We start from the raw sequence: 16,465 nt of genomic DNA on the forward strand, positions 1-16,465 counted from the left end.
ACGGAGCCCGATGTGGGACTCGATCCCGGGACTCCAGGATCATGACCTGAGCCGAAGGCAGTCGCTTAACCAACTAAGCCACCCAGGTGCCCCAGAAGTATTTTTAAAGAGAAAAGAAGTAACCATTTGCTTGCATGCTAGTGAATATGATACAGCAGATAAGGGAAAAGTGATGATTTAGGAAAGAAGGGCAAATTGGTAAAGTGATGATCCTAAGTAGGTAATAGGCAATGGGATGCAATATACAAAGTGCAAGTACTAACTTTAAGATAGAAACCTTCCCCTATAGCTCTATGTATCATAACAGGTAGCAAGACAAAGTCAAACTAATGCTGCCAGGTGGGTACATGTAGTCATGGGATTCTATGGAAATTGTTTTATTTGTTTCAATTTCCTCAGACGTAGGATGTATCTACCTTGTAAGGTGATCAGATAAGAGAGACAGGGAAGTGGTACTGGAGGTTTGAAGAGAGAAAAATGTGAGATAGTCATCTGGAAGAGTGGGGGAATGAAAACACTAGGGAAACACAGTATGACTGTGAGATTTCATAAGGTAACACTTGCAGTTTTGTGATGAGAAATTTAAAATGAGATCCATCAGCATGTCTACATTTTTTTTCCAGCTGGATTCAACTGCATAGGTAAGAAGCAGAACTGGTAGGACATTAGATTTAACCAGAGTTGTGGTTTTGCAAAACAAATACAATATGAGAGGGGCAGGGGAGCTAAAAGTATACGCAGGGGAGTAATTATGATTGACCATGGAGTTTCAGCTAAATAAGAGGAAAGAAAGAACAGTGAAGGTGGACAGTTTTAAGATCACACTGGCACTAGAGAATTAAAGAATTATTGGAGACTTGATACCAGAGGAAGGGAGATGGAAAGACAGGAAACAATAATCAGACAGTGGTAATGAGAAAGCTGAGATTATGGGGGATTACACATTATCAGTAATTACAAGGTATAGGGTATGATCATGGGAAGGAGTGCCTGAAATATAGTAGAAGACAAGATCAATGGAGAGGAGTTCAAGAAACTGGTAGGGAGGGGCGCCTGGGTGGCTCAGTCATTAAATGTCTACCTTCAGCTCAGGTCATGATCCCAGGGTCCTGGGATCGAGCCCCAGGTCAGGGCTCCCTGCTCCGTGGGAAGCCTGCTTCTCCCTCTCCCACTCCCCCTGCTTGTGTTCCCTCTCTCGCTGTGTCTCTCTCTGTCAAATAAATAAAATCTTAAAAAAAAAAAGAAAGAAAGAAAGAAAGAAAGAAAGAAACTGGTAGGGAAGGATATGAAGGATCATCCAGGTATACATCCAAATCACCAAGAATGTAGGTAAGAGTATTTGGGAAGAGCCGACGGTGTGCCAGGATTCAATATTGTTGAGAAACGAGATGGAATGACAACAACAATGAAGGGTAGTGGATGATGTCATAAAGTTCAAAACTAGAGTTTTAAGGAAGATGAAGGAGAATGGTCTGGAAGCAGCACTAAGGAGTACCACCTTAGTACCTCTGGGCTAAGTGGTACTTGAAGACTGTGGGAGAAAAAATAGCCATCACTTGAGAAGCCTGCAGAAGTAGTGTCAGGGGAGAACCAGATCTCTTTCAGAGTCTAAGTTGGATCAGGCAAAGCGCTGACTATTCTTTGGCACAAGTACTGCAGGTTAACCAAGCTTAAGAGCATAAACAGCCAATTCAAATTCTTGCTATGTCATATAAAACATCCAGTGCTCTCTGAAGTGGACTCTGCTTTATTTTTTTTTTTTTTACCAATATTAATTTTCTTCGAACCAAAAAGTTGAAAATAGAAAGCTCATTTAACAATCACAGTTCCCAGGGCGCCTGGGTAGCTCAGTCAGTTAAGCGTCTGCCTTTGGCTCAGGTCATGATCCCAGGGTCCTGGGATCAAGCCCTGCATCAGGCTCTCTGCTCAGAGGGGGTGGGGAGCCTACGTCTCCCTCTGCCTGCTGCTCTGCCTACTCTTTCTTTCTGTCAAATAAATGAATAAAATCTTTAAAAACAAAACAAAACAACAATCAGTTCCTTCAAGACTTAAGGGAAAAAAAGTTTTCATTTTGTATTTGTTAATGTACAGATGTAAAAGGACAGAGTACTTCTTAATGTTTCTGGTGACTGATCTATAGTAAAAATTAAACAAGAATCTAATCATCTATGGATGATGTCTGTCTGATCACTAGGCAAATCAACATAATCAAAAGTCCTGAAAATATGGGAAAGGAATCTTTTTAATAAATTGTACAAAAAAAGAAAAAAAAAATCAATCCTTATATACAAAAAGTAACTAAAAATTCATCACAGACCTAATGTAAGCACCAGAACTATAAAACTTCTAGAGGAAAACACAGAAGAAAATCTTAGTGACCCTGGGTTTGGTAAACATTTCTTAATAGGAAAAAAAACCCCAAACATGTTGGCTAATTCAATTTAAAAAAGAAAAAAAAACAGGGAGCACTTGGCTGGCTCAGTCAATGGAATGTATGACTCTTGATTTTTGAGGTTGTGGGTTCAAGCTCCACACTGGGTGTAGAGATTACTTAAAAATAAAATCTTTAAAAAAATATAATAAAAACAACATGTGAAAGAAAAAAGTTAGATTTTATCAAAATTTAAAACTTTTGCCTTGCAAAAACACTATTAAGAAAATGAAAGGGGGAGCGGACCCTGGGTGGCTCAGTCGGTTAAGCATCTGCCTTTGGCTCAGGTCATGATCCCAGGGTTCTGGGATCCAGCCCCATATTGGGCTCCCTGCTCAGCGGGGAGCCTGCTTCTCCCTCTACCTCTGCCACTCCCTGTTTGTGCTCTCTCTGTCAAATGAATAACAAATCTTTTTTTTTTTTTATTTTTTTTTTATTTTTAAAGAATTTATTTATTTATTTGACAGAGAGAGACACAGCGAGAGAGGGAACACAAGCTGGGGAGTGGGAGAGGGAGAAGCAGGCTTCCTGCCGAGCAGGGAGCCTGATGTGGGGCTCGATCCCAGGACCCTGAGATCATGACCTGAGCTGAAGGCAGACGCTTAACCGACTGAGCCACCCAGGCGCCCTGAATAACAAATCTTAAAAAAAAAAAAAGGGAAGCCACAGATTGGAAGAAAATATTTTAAAACATACATCTGAAAAACGACTTGTTCTAGTATTTATATTTTGTATTTATAAAGAACTCTGAATTCAGTAAGACAATTTAAATAAAAAAACAGGCAAAAGATTATGGGAAACCATTCACAAAAGAAGATATATAGATGGCAAAAACATGAAAAGATGCTAGACATCATTAGTCATCCTAAGAATACAAACTAAAACCACAATGAGTTATTACCAGACAGCCACCAGAATGGCTAAAATCAAAAAGACTGCCTTATACACCTGAAATTAATGTAATATTGTGTATCAACTATACTTCAATTAAAACAAAACAAAACAGGGGCACCTGGCTGGCTTAGTCGGTAGAGCACGTCTCTCTTGATTTCAGGGCTGTGAGTTCAAGCCCCATGCCAGATGTAGAGATTACCTAAATATAAAACCTTAAAAAAGCCCAAAAAACAAACAAAAAAACAAAAAATACTGACCTTAGCAAATGATGGTTAGACTGTGGTGAAATAAGAACGTTCATACACTGCTTGTTGGGGCAAAAACAGCACATCCACTTTGGAAACACTCTGGCAGTCTTCTAAATATTAAACATACACCTAACTATATGGTCTAACCATTCCACTCCTGGGTGGGATTTTACTAGAGGGAAATGAAAGGATATGTCCATACAAAGATTTGTATGCTAATGTTCAGAGATGCTTTATTTGTAATAGTCCCAAACTAAAATAACCCAGATGTTCATCGGTAGATGAATGAATAGATGATTAGATCACAGCCTATCCATATAATGGAGTACATATGAACTATTATAGGCAACAACATGAATCTCAAAATAGCATGGTGCATGAAAGAAGCCATACCTTCTCCCTCAAATAAAATGTATTGTGTGAGTTCATTTATATAAATTTCTAGAAATTGCAAATTAATCTATAATGATGGAAAGTAAATCAGTGGTTGCCTGGGGATGGGAAAGGGGTGGCAGAAAGGAGGGACTGAAACACTTCTTTAAGTGATGGATACGTTCATTATCTTGGCTGTGGCGATAGTTTCACAGGCATCTACATAGGTAAAAATTTATCAAATACTATACTTTAAAAATGTACAATTTACTATATGTCAATTTCATTTCACTAAAGCTGCAAAAAAGAGGGAAGCACTAAAAAGAAATTAACTATTAAGCCACATGGAGAAATCTTAAATGCAATGTTGCTAAGTGAAAGAAGCCAATCTGAGAAGACTACATATGGTTATGATTTCAATTACACGACATTCTGGAAAAGGCAAAACTATGGAGATAGTAAAAAGATCAGGGGTTGCTGGGGGTCTGGGGTGGAGGGAAGGATGACTAGGTAGAGCAAAGAGGATTTTTAGTTTCACTACTCTGTGTGATACTACAATGGTAGATCTATGTCATTACATATTTGTCAAACCCATACAGAGAATGTACAACACAGAATGAACTTTAAATTAGGGACTTTGGGTGATGATGTTTCAGTATAGGTTCATCAATTACAACAAATGTACCACTCTGGTGTGGGATGTTGATAGTGGGGGACGCTCTATGTAGTGAGACAAGGAGTATGTGAGAATTTGCCATACTTCACGCTCAATTTTTAAAAACTTTTTTTAAAGTAGTGAAATATACACAACATAAAATTTGTCATTTAAATTGAAGTGTGCGGTTCAGTGGCATTAAGTGCACTCACACTGTTGTGCCACCATCACTATCATCCACCCTCAGAACTTTTTTGTCATCCCATACTGCAACTCTTTTGCCATTTCAATTTTGCTGTGAAACTGAAACTGTTCTAAAAAAACAAAGTCCTATTAATTAAAAATAAAAGGAGGGGACATGAACCTACATGGACAAAAAGAAAGAAGACAAGAGCAACAAAATTTTAGAAGCTGGAAAGCAGATGAATGGAAAATGACTAAAAGGCTGGATACAGAAAAAATTATACTAACAAGAAACATACTTAGGCCCATTCTATTTGATAAAATTTCTACTGAAACCACAGAAAGATAGTTTTTCACTTCTCAGCTCAGACAAAATGAAAAGATTTGCAATTTCCAGTGAAACTCTCTGCTCAGCACACATACTCTTTTGGCTTTCCTCATACCTCTCTGATACCTCTGTTGTTTGAGGTTCCAACCAGAATTAAATGTCAAAGTTCTTCAAGGCTCAGGCTACACATATTTTCCTCTTACGCTATACTATTCACTAAGTGACTTAATCCACACTAATGGCTTCAATTAAGAGATACCCAAATTGATTCTGGACTTCTCTTCTACACTTTAGACCTGGATGATCTAATGCTAACTTGGCATTTTCTCTTATGTTTCTTTTTTTTTTTTTTTTTTTTTTTTTTAAAGATTTTATTTATTTATTTGAGAGAGAGAGACTGAGAGAGAGAGCACATGAGAGAGGGGAGGGTCAGGAGGGTCAGAGGGAGAAGCAGACTCCCTGCTGAGCAGGGAGCCCGATGCGGGACTCGATCCAGGGACTCCAGGATCATGACCTGAGCCGAAGGCAGTCGCTTAACCAACTGAGCCACCCAGGCGCCCCTTCTCTTATGTTTCAATACCACTCAAATTCAATGTCCCCCAAACTAAACGCATGATATATCCAGCACTCCTCCACAGCAGATCCCCTTTCAGCATTCCCACATCTGTGCTTTGTCCCCACTTCTGTGTATTTGCTTAAGTGAAAAATTTAAAAGTCAATTTTGATACCTCCCTTTTACTCACTACCCCATAGCAATCATCAACATTTGGTTTTCTCTACTATTTTGAGTCTATCCATTTCTCTACCTCCTTCACTACCTCCTAATCCAAAGTACCATAATCTCCTTTCTAATTTATTACAAATTTCTTTCCAATTGATCATCCCTCATCATTATGGCCTCTTCTAATTCATTTTATACCTGTAGCCAGAATATTTTCAAAATGTAAATCAAACTTGAATTTAAATAAAAACTTAAAGAATAAGAAAACTGGTGCAGCTACTGTGAAAAACAGTATGGCGGTGCCTCAAAAAGTTAAAAATAGAACTACCCTGGGGCGCTTGGGTGGCTCAGTCAGTTAGGCGTCTACCTTTGGCTCAGGTCGTGGGATCGAGCCCCACATCGGGATCCCTGCTCAGCAGATAGTCTGCTTCTTCCCCTCTCTCTGACCCTCCTCCCGGTTTGTTCTCTCTCTCCTTGCCCCCCCTCAAAAAAAAAAAAACAGAACTACCCTATGACCCAGCAATTGCAGTACTGGGTATTTAATCCAAAGAACACAAAAATATGGGATACATGGGATACATGTACCCCAATGTTTGACAGCATTATCTACAATAGCCAAATTACAGAAACAGCTCAAACGTCCATCAAATGATGAATGGATAAAGATGTGGTGTATATATACAATGGAATGTTACTCAGCAATCAAAAAAGAATGAAATCTTGCCATTTGCAACTACATGGATGGAGCTAGAGTATTTTTTTTTTTTTAAAGATTTTATTTATTTGACAGAGAGAGATACAGTGAGAGGAGGAACACAAGCAGGGGGAGTGGGAGAGGGAGAAGCAGGCTTCCCGCTGAGCAGGGAGCCCGACGCGGGGCTTGATCCCAGGACCCTGGGACCATGACCTGAGCCGAAGGCAGACGCTTAACGACTAAGCCACCCAGGTGTCCCTGGAGCTAGAGTATTATGCTAAGCAGAATAAATCAGTCAGAGAAAGACAAATACCATATGATTTCAGTCATATGTGGAATTTAAGAAACAAAACGAGCAAAGGGATTAAAAAACAGAGAGGCGAAGGAAGAAACAGACTCTTAACTGTAGAGAACTGATGGTTACCAGAAGGGTTAAATACGTGATGGGGATTAAGGAGGGCACTTGTATGAAGTGCTGACTCACTTTATTGTACACCTGAAACTAATATTACACTGTATGTTAACTGGAATTTAAATAAAAACTTAAAAAAATGTAAATCTGACCCTGTTAGCTCTTCCCTGCCTCTGCACCTCCCAAATTGCTTGTCCTATCCCTTGGAATAAAGACACAAGGCCCTATATGGTCTGGCAACATCTCTCTTTCCATTCTCATTTTGTAACATGCTCCCTTTCTTTCTTTCTGTGGTGGTATTCACCATACTATCAGCTGGTACGGCCTCCTCTGTGTACGGTCTTCTGTATGCTAAGGAATCTGTTACCAATCTTCTTTCAGATTTAATTTCTTGGGGCGCCTGGGTGGCTCAGTCGTTAAGCGTCTGCCTTCGGCTCAGGTCATGATCTCAGGATCCTGGGATCGAGCCCCGCATCGGGCTCCCCGCTCTGCGGGAAGCCTGCTTCTCCCTCTCCCACTCCCCCTGCTTGTGTTCCCTTTCTCGCTGTGTCTCTCTCTGTCAAATAAATAAATAAAATCTTTAAAAAAAAAAAACTTAAAAAAACAAAAAAAGATTTCATTTCTTTACTTTCTCAGGTAAAATGTTTGTGACTTCCTTAAGTTAAATGCCTCTTTACAAACTTTCATAACATTGTGTATTTCTGCCCTGTAGCACTGGTTATAATAGCAATTTTGTTTTCATAGTTAGTTAAAAATCTGTTTTCCCCAAGGTTTTAAACTCTCTGAAGGCAATTGCCCTGTGAGTTGTGGCTTACCCCTGTATCACCAGTGCTGGACACAAAGTAGCCATTCAATAAATATCAAAGGGACAAGGAGGAACTGAACTTCCTTGAAGTTGTACATATTATACAGTTATTAAAAATAGATAATATGCAACAATATGAATGAATCTCAGACATTATGCTGAGTGAAAAGGAGTCAGACACAAAAGAATACATACTGTATGATTCCCTTCATAAGATGTCCAAAAACAGAAAAAACTAATTACTGGTGTAGAAGTCAGAATCACGGCTATCACTGGGCAAGGGGTATTGATTAGAGAGGGTCATAAGGGAACCATCTGGGGCTAGGTAAGTTATATATTTCAATCTGGGTGGTGGTTACACAGATGTGTATACACAAATACATAGATGATATACATAAACACACATATTCATCACTTTTTTAGTATACTTTTCCGTATATGTTTAACTGTAACAAAAGGAAGACATTTTGGGGAAAAAGGGTAAAAAATTAAGTACTGATGAGAAATATGCCTACAAGACCTTGGTAAATTAATTGCTTTCACGATGTATGCTATGATCCTGATTTGGTAAAACAATATACACATACAGTTCTTCTGGTTTCTGCAAATGACAGAAATCCTACCCTAACTAACTTAAGCAAAAAACTCATTTACTGACACATACCTGGAAAGCTTACTTAGCTTCAGTGAAATTCTCGAGACCATTCAAGGCTAAAAATTATTAGGGCACCACTCAGAGGTGACCATGAAAATCACAGGATTGTTCTCAGAGTGCTAGAACCAAGCCTGATCAGGTTTCAAATGAGCCTTTTCAAGCTCCATCAAAAAGTCTGTGCGCGCCTGTGTATCTGGAGAGATGTGTCATGTAGTTACAGAAGAAAGCGAAAGCAAGCTAGTTTTCAAGCATCAGTCCCTAGTTCTAAAGACACACAGATTCTCTGAAATGCAGGCATCTGAACTGCTTTTCAGATGGGCAACTCTATATAGCTCACTGCAAAGTGAACAACAGCAAGAATTCATTTACTGTTGATATGGATTCTTACCAAAACTGCAGGAAATCCCAGCTAGTCATATGCAAATCTTCCAATATCATAAGGCCTACAAGTGCCCAGTGCTTCAAAAGACAAAAGTATACCCCAAGTCACATCAAGCCTAATGATTTCTTAAATTTACAAGTAATGTTTTATTTGAAAATTTCCTGATCAAGTTGGAGATAGCCATACAACATCAATTTTACAACCTCTATTTTTTCAAGTACTTAGAAGAATCAGGTATGTTTCGTATATCCCAAACAAGTATGTCATTCTTTTATTCATGTGGTAGACATGAGTATCCATGATGCAGGCTAAATCATGAAAAACTGATGATATTTAACCATTTGTGACCTTCAAAGGGCATTTTCATATGATTCAGCCAAAAACCAACCTTGTGCTAGGACACAACAGTGAACAAAACAAATTCCTTGTCTGTGTGTGGATCTTACACTATGTGTGTATATACATGGATGGCGGGTGGAGCAGCACAAAACAAATGAATATATGGTATATAAGATGGTGTTAACTTGCCTCAAAGAAGAACATAAAAGGTTAAAAGGGATACAGCAGAGCATAGGGGAATGGTTGTCCCTTATTTTATGAGTGGTCAGGGAAGGCCTCACTGATAACATTTGAGCATAATCCTAAAGAAAGAGGGAGTAAGCCTCTAGATTCTTCTACAATGAGAAATCTCATCACTAACATGAAAATTTCTGCCAAGCTTATGCTGAAAAACACAAGAACAAATAATTCTGCTAAAACCAATGGACTGTTTTAACAATTATGGCCCTAATTAAACTTTCAGCCAGTCAATCTGTACCTAAACAAGTACACGCCATCAAAATAATAACTGACATTTACAGCTCTTATTCTACATGCAACACACATTTCATGTAAACATTTTTTTGGCCATGTTTTCAATCTAATAAATATTCACATATAAGAATATACAAAAAGATAAAACAATTTATTCTTACATTTTTTGAAGAACCTGGGCCATCACAACCCCATTCGTTAAATCTTCTACAGTCTGGCATGGTGCATCCACATTAAATGTCTGGATCTGGGGGAGAAAAAGGTGGGGGGTTAGGGGGGAGATTCCATGGTTAACTATATAGGAGATTTCTTAGGCTTCTTTTTATGATTATCTCATCTTGAGAGCTGGAATAAATTTTAAAAAGCAGTAGAGTTGGAAAATCTTTCCCTTATGGGAAATTTCCTACAGGTTCTCATTGTCATTTTTTCCCTTAGGTAGAAAAGAAATTGTGGCAGATACCTGGTGACATCCCAGCATCCATTCATTCTCCTTACAGATGGCCAATCTAAGCAAGTCATGGTACCTTCATCCCCTCTATCAGTGACTAATTTAGGATTCAAAGGTAAAGACAATTTGAACCAAAGAGTTGCAGGGAGATGCTTAAACTTGAGTTTCTAGGAAAGAAAAGCCAATCTCCTCTTGCTGTGAACACATATGTTGCCTCAACTGCCACCAGCAGTCATCTTAGGGCTCTTAATGGAATACATTTTAGGATGAGGACAATGCAGTGTACGACAGAGAAGAGGGATACAAAGAACTAGGTCCTTGAGGCCAAAATTGAGCCACTGAATCAAAAAAAAAAAAAAAGTGAAGCCTATTATGCGAGATAGACGTGAAAACGAAAATATCTTTACACAGATGCAGAAGTCACATTCACTACAGTTGAGGTTAGATATTCAATTTTGAGTCTTTTTTTTTTTTTTTTTTGAATGAAGTGCATTTATTGGGAAGATAGACTCCAAACGACCACAAGTAGTTCTGCTGCACTTTTGGCAACTGCACAGGAAAAAGGTATCTTAACAGAGTCCACGGGATTTCACTTACATCACAAAAGGAGTTTTAAGGCAGTTCAATTCAAGGCTGCAAAAATGATGTCCGCGACATAAACATCACATTCAATGGTAACTCGGGCCCCCCAAACATCCCCAGTATCAACAAATCTCTGAACTAGTCAGGTCAACAGCCACTGTCCAGGACAGAGAATCCGGGTCTCAAATGTAGTTCGAGACGACGCAGACAAAAGAGGCACCCATTGGATACCTCCTCCTAAACCTTCGTAGCGAACACAGACTGATGGTGCCATCTGCAGGCCTCTGCCCTCATATATCTTTATTTCCCATCAACATTTTACACCGTCCAAGGAGAACAAATGCACATTAGGAGAGAGGAAAAACAGGACTCACTATCTCGTACCACAAACAGGATTACAGAAAAAACAGGGCCAGACACAGCCACACTGAGATAGACGACTCATCTGGCAGGTCCCGAACAGGCACTGAGATGAAGCTTAAAAATATGCTGGGGTAAGCTCCGTCTTTCCCTCTGTGGTTACCACCTGGATCAGGCTCCCTGAGCTCGGTCGGTTTTTCCCTGTGATCCAGTCGTGGAAGGTTTCGACCAGGAACTCCAAGGGCGTCCAGGAACTGAAGTCGGCCTCGGGCATGAATTTTCTGTTCATCGGGGTATCCAGGGTCACCGGGAGCACGGCGATGGCCGCGGAGCCGGAAGGCATGCCGCTGTTCTTCCCGGCGAGGCTCTGGCAGAGCTGATGAACGGCGCCCTTGGCCATGCCGTAGCCGATCATCCCAGGAGTCCCGTCAAGGGCAGCCTTGGCACCAGCCAAGGTCAGGAGGCCTCCTTCCTTGAGGTGCTTGGTGGCCAGGTGGCTGGAGATGGTCGACGTCCACATGCTTTGCTTCCACATCAGGTCACAGTTTTTAAAGAGAGACTTGGATCTGGCATTGCCCCCAGCCCAGCCTCCGGCCACACAGAGGATGGCGTCCACCTTCTCTTCACCTAAGAGCTTTCCGACCTCAGCAGTCACCTGGTCAGCCTGCTCCGTAAACGAGTCTGTCATTTTAACTACAACACTAGCACTGGCCTCTTCATTCTCCACCACATCGATGCTGGCAACCCACCAGTTGCGGGCCCGGAACGCCTGCACGCATCGCGAGCCCAGCGCGCCCCTGCCGCCGTACACCAGCACCCGGCGCGCCTCGCCCGCTGCCGCCGCCATCCTGCTCCTCCCGCCCGGCTCCCGAAGCTCCGACTGCCCCGAGCCCGAACGCGGCGCCCCGGATCGCCCTCAATTTTGAGTCTTAAATGTATTCTGAATTAGATCTAACTTTGCAAAAAAAACAAAAAATCAACAACTAACTTTGCACTGGTCAGCATGACATGGTCAAGAAATAGAAATTATTTCCATGAGTAAGATAATACAGCTGAGCCAACAATGATTATACCCAGTAGTGCAACCAAGACTTAGAAGGAAATAAATCACTGAGAAAAGAGATGCGGCCATGCTCTCCCACAGTTTATAGGTTAGCAAAATGAAAGAGTATGATAGGGTGTGGAAATAGCAACACAAATATTAGAAGTGAGAGTAGGATGTAGTCTAGGAATGAAAAACGGCTTAGCATGGGATGGGGGTGGGGAAAAGGAAGAGATGGAACAGGGAAGAGAATATAATGGCGAAAAATGGAGCAGCATTGTGCAAAACCTCATAAGCCATGTTAGGACTTTATTCTAAGAGCAACTGGGGGGGGCGGTTAGCAAAGGACTCCAAGCAGGAGGCTGAGGCCATCAGATTTGCACCGTATAAAGATCATCCTGGCTGCACTAAGAAGAATTGGAGGGGAAGAGGCATAGAGACCTATTTTAGTAATTTTACATTATTAACACAGATGAGGTCAAACCAAGTAGAGACAATGGAAATATTGGGAATAACACTCAGGTCTTCTCACATTTTTATTTATTGGGTTACATACTCAGAAGTGAAATTACTGGGTCAAAGTGTATGCACATTTTAAGGTTTCTGATAAATACAAACTGTCCTTAACTCTAGTAATTCTGTTCTAGTAATTTTCTCACTTCGTAACAGTAGGTGAGTGTCTACTTCTCTATATTGTATCATTTACCAAATCTTAAAAAAAAAAAAAGCTACTGACAAATGCAGTAACTTCTTTATATTTTCTATATGGGAGAGTCTTGTGGGTAGTGATGGTTATGGTGTGGAAACTAAGGGAATTATCTTAAAGATCACATAGCAAGTGGTTTTTACCTAGGTGTCCATTTGGGAGAGTAATGAAAAGAAGCCATCCCCTAACACTAACCTCATACATGGTATAGGTTCAATAATTAGTAAATGAATAAATGGAACAAATAAATATCTGCAGGAACTGATACTAAATTTTATTCTATACTATCTCCAGCTCCCTCCTCAATAGTAATGTGGTAACAACAATGTAGTTTAAAAAGAGATAAGCACCTGCTTTCATTTTACAGTTGATAAATCAATCTCTCTCGTAGGTTTAGAATGAAAAGGAGGCAGCAGTGAGGGCCACATCTCATTTATCTCTTTACCACTAATCTTAGCACAATGTCTAACAGAATAAGCCCTAAGTGAGTATGTTTTGAATGTAATGAACTAATTCTATCCCAGCTTTGCTCCTAATTTTCTGTGTGAACCTGGGTGTGCCACTTTACCTCTCCTAATAAGAGTTTTTTAATCTAGTAATTGAGAAAAATACCTTATGGAGAAGTGTTTTGCTAAAAGAATAAATGAGAAAATGAATGTACATTAGATATTTTGAAAAGTCAAAAGCAGTGGTTCCCAAACCTGGTGTACATCAGAATCTTCTGGAAAGTTGAAGAAGGCTGGGAATCGACTTTTAACAAGCTCATCAAATAATTATGTGGTGGGACACGGGTTGGGCATTTGGAACCCTCTGATCCAAAGCAGATTAGGAAACTGTCTCTGGCCAATTAGAAGAAAAAAAATCAATAAAGCAAGTAATTCTTCAATAATGTAATTTAGTACTAAAATTCTGTTTCTCTATTAGGACTTAGAAAAAGCTATCTTCATTCTGATTTTTAAAATGTGGCTTCCAACAATTACTTTCTCTGTATTGGCTCTTAAGGTAAATAAATACTTGATCATGAAGGCTACATGTCCACCTGTGCTTGAAATAAAAGTAAAGCAGGTCCCAAAGAAAATCTAGCTTTATGGAGTTTCCTTTTGGGATGATAAAAATGTTTTTGGAATTAGTGATGATGGTTGAACAACCTCGTGATCATACTACAAACCACTGAATTGTACACTTTAAAAGAATGAATTTTGGGGTGCCTGGGCGGCTCAGTCAGTTAAGCATCTGCCTTTGGTTCAGGTCATGATCCTAGGGTCCTGGGATAGAGCCCTGCTCCCTGCTCCCTGTGCACCGTCAAATAAACATAATCTTAAAAAAAAAAAGAATTCTAAAGAAAAAAATAAAAGAATGAATTTTATGGTATGTGAATTATATTTTAATAAAAAAAAAATCTATCATCTACCAGTTCTCATTAACTCCGAGTTAATATCTAACAGGATGTGTCCGGATAGCAGTAGGGTAAAATTTAAAGATAAATACACCTAAGTGCATTAAGGTGTGAAATTCTACCTAAAAGGTCATAACCTCTCTTTCAATTCCAAGAAGCTCTATTAACATCACCCAACTCCATCTCACCCTCCCCCCACAAAAGCATGATAAAAGTAAAGCATGAGATCACCTGGAATTAGTATCTCCACAGCAGCAGTTCTCAACCAGGGGTGATTTTTCTCCCTATGAGACATTTTTGGTTTTAACAAATAGGTGTGTGCTATTGGCATCTAGTGGGTAGAGGCCAGGGATGCTACTTTTAAATGTCCTACAATGCACAGGGCACTGCCACAAAGAATTCTCCAACCCCAAACGTCAATAATGCTAAAATTAAAAATCCCTGCTCTAGAGCAGTGGTTCTCAAGGTATGTGGCCCCTAGGCCACTAACAATTGCATCACCTGGTACCTGGAAACTTGTTAGCAATCAGAATCTCAGGCCCCAGCCCAGACCTACTGAATTACAAACTCTGGACATGGGGCCTAGCAATCAGTGTTTTAATAAACCCTCTAACAATGCTAATCAATACCAAAGCATAAGAACCACCTGAATGAATGCAATTGAAACAGAGATAAAGTCACACTTATCCAAAGTCACCCATACTTAGTATGAAACAAAACCAGGATTTGAACCCAGGTTCAAATGTCAGAACCTATGCTCTTATCTACCATTTTATATTCACCCTCAATTTTTAAAAAAGAAAACGCTTTTTAAAATTGTGCTTTAACTTCTGTACACTGATTATTCCTCCATCACAGAACAAAAATTGTTGGTAGAATGGAGTTAGGCAGACAGAATGGAAGGTGGGAGATACCATCACAAAAATGATACCTTCCCCAAGTCTATACACTAGTATACATTTTATTGGCTGTTAGGTAATATGAAAATTACAAGGGTATGTTAATCTTGCTGGGTTTCCCAGAAGAAATGTACTTAGCCTATGTGAGGATTCTTTTCCCACTTAACTTCTTGCCATTAACTGGTAGCACTCCAGACTCTTTCTGGTTTTTCAGTCTCTAAAACCTAAGAAACAACAATCTTTTAATGTAAAGTTCAAGAAATTAGGCTTGACAGGTGTAGTAGGCAGGGCTGATTTCTTTAACAGGTAAGAACACAATTTGACTCAGAGGGTGGGGAGAGGAGGTAGAGTGGAAATTTTCAAGCACATCCTGCTGAACTTGCTTGCTGCATAAACTCTGATTTGGAATTTAAGCTTAAGGTGTTTTCCACCAGTAGGAGGATACTCTGTCTTCTCCTAAGTATTCCTCTTTCAACAAAAATTTGGAACATTTGATTCTTGGGCTAGTAGGTGCTCTGATACAGTAGCAATTTATCCAGCATTTAAGGCAATTCAATGTCCACAGAAATGAATTCTGGATAGGTAACTAATAGTCATCCCTTTTAAGTGCCTGAGGTTTTATTATTTTAACTATTCCTAGTGGAAGAATTTCTAAAGTGTACTATCTACCTCCTATCTAGTACTAAATGCTATGTAGTGAAAATAAACTTTTGATATTCAAGATCATAGTTATGATCTTCAATAATTGAGCATGGAGGTTCTTTAATTCTGTAAGGCTGTCAGCTCAGAGAATGAATCACGTGGGGCTGAGCTTTCAGTTCTTGGATCTTCTAGGTCACTGGCAGCTGTCTGTACCTTGCAGAGTGTTGCAGTTACCTAACCTGTGTGCACAGAACCCACATGTGGCTATAAGTTTATGCAGAGTAAATTAGTCCAAATGGGAGTCTTGTCTTTTCTTTTTAAGTAGGTTCCATGGCAACTGTGGGGCTTGAACTCACTGCCCTGAGATTGAGAATCACATGTTCTACTGACTGAGCCAGCCAGGCGCGTCAACGGGAGTCTTTTCTTTGGAGTATATTGCATACATTTTTCCCCCTACACTTGGTTTTGGAATTGTTTTCAGCATAAGCTGGCCTCCAGATATGAGGGGAATTACTAGACTAAACGTACACTTAGCTACCTCATTTTCTGCATAAACATTTATTCTGCTTTTTATAATGACAACTTAAAGAGAAGCCAGCATTTAACTCTATTTTGAAACATTTCAATGCATAAGGTTTTAAAATGTTTCCAAATCTTAGAATTGTACATCTTTGTGTGGACTCTGCCCTCCAGTTGTTACTTAAAATCTCTAATCTTTTCTCCAGAAATTTTCCTTGTGACATTTCAAAAATCCTTTTCTACAACACCATATTCCCTGACCTCTCTCCATATCTGAT

The 16,465-nt window shown here is 39.7% G+C and overlaps 1 protein-coding gene and 1 pseudogene across 6 annotated transcripts in view; both read right to left on the bottom strand.

Moving 5' to 3' along the window:
• HOOK3 (hook microtubule tethering protein 3) overlaps positions 1-16,465 on the bottom strand; it is a 106,523-nt gene that overhangs the window by 87,718 nt on the left and 2,340 nt on the right. For all 6 annotated transcript variants that reach the window (XM_078069556.1, XM_036102348.2, XM_036102350.2 and 3 more), the window contains exon 2: positions 9,755-9,840. In XM_078069556.1, the coding sequence (XP_077925682.1) occupies positions 9,755-9,840 (86 nt within the window). The remainder of the gene's footprint in view (positions 1-9,754; positions 9,841-16,465) is intronic.
• LOC118542287 (dihydropteridine reductase pseudogene) lies at positions 10,495-11,912 on the bottom strand (annotated as a pseudogene).

This window comes from Halichoerus grypus, chromosome 3, assembly GCF_964656455.1.
Source record: "Halichoerus grypus chromosome 3, mHalGry1.hap1.1, whole genome shotgun sequence".
NCBI classification, from domain to species: domain Eukaryota; kingdom Metazoa; phylum Chordata; class Mammalia; order Carnivora; family Phocidae; genus Halichoerus; species Halichoerus grypus.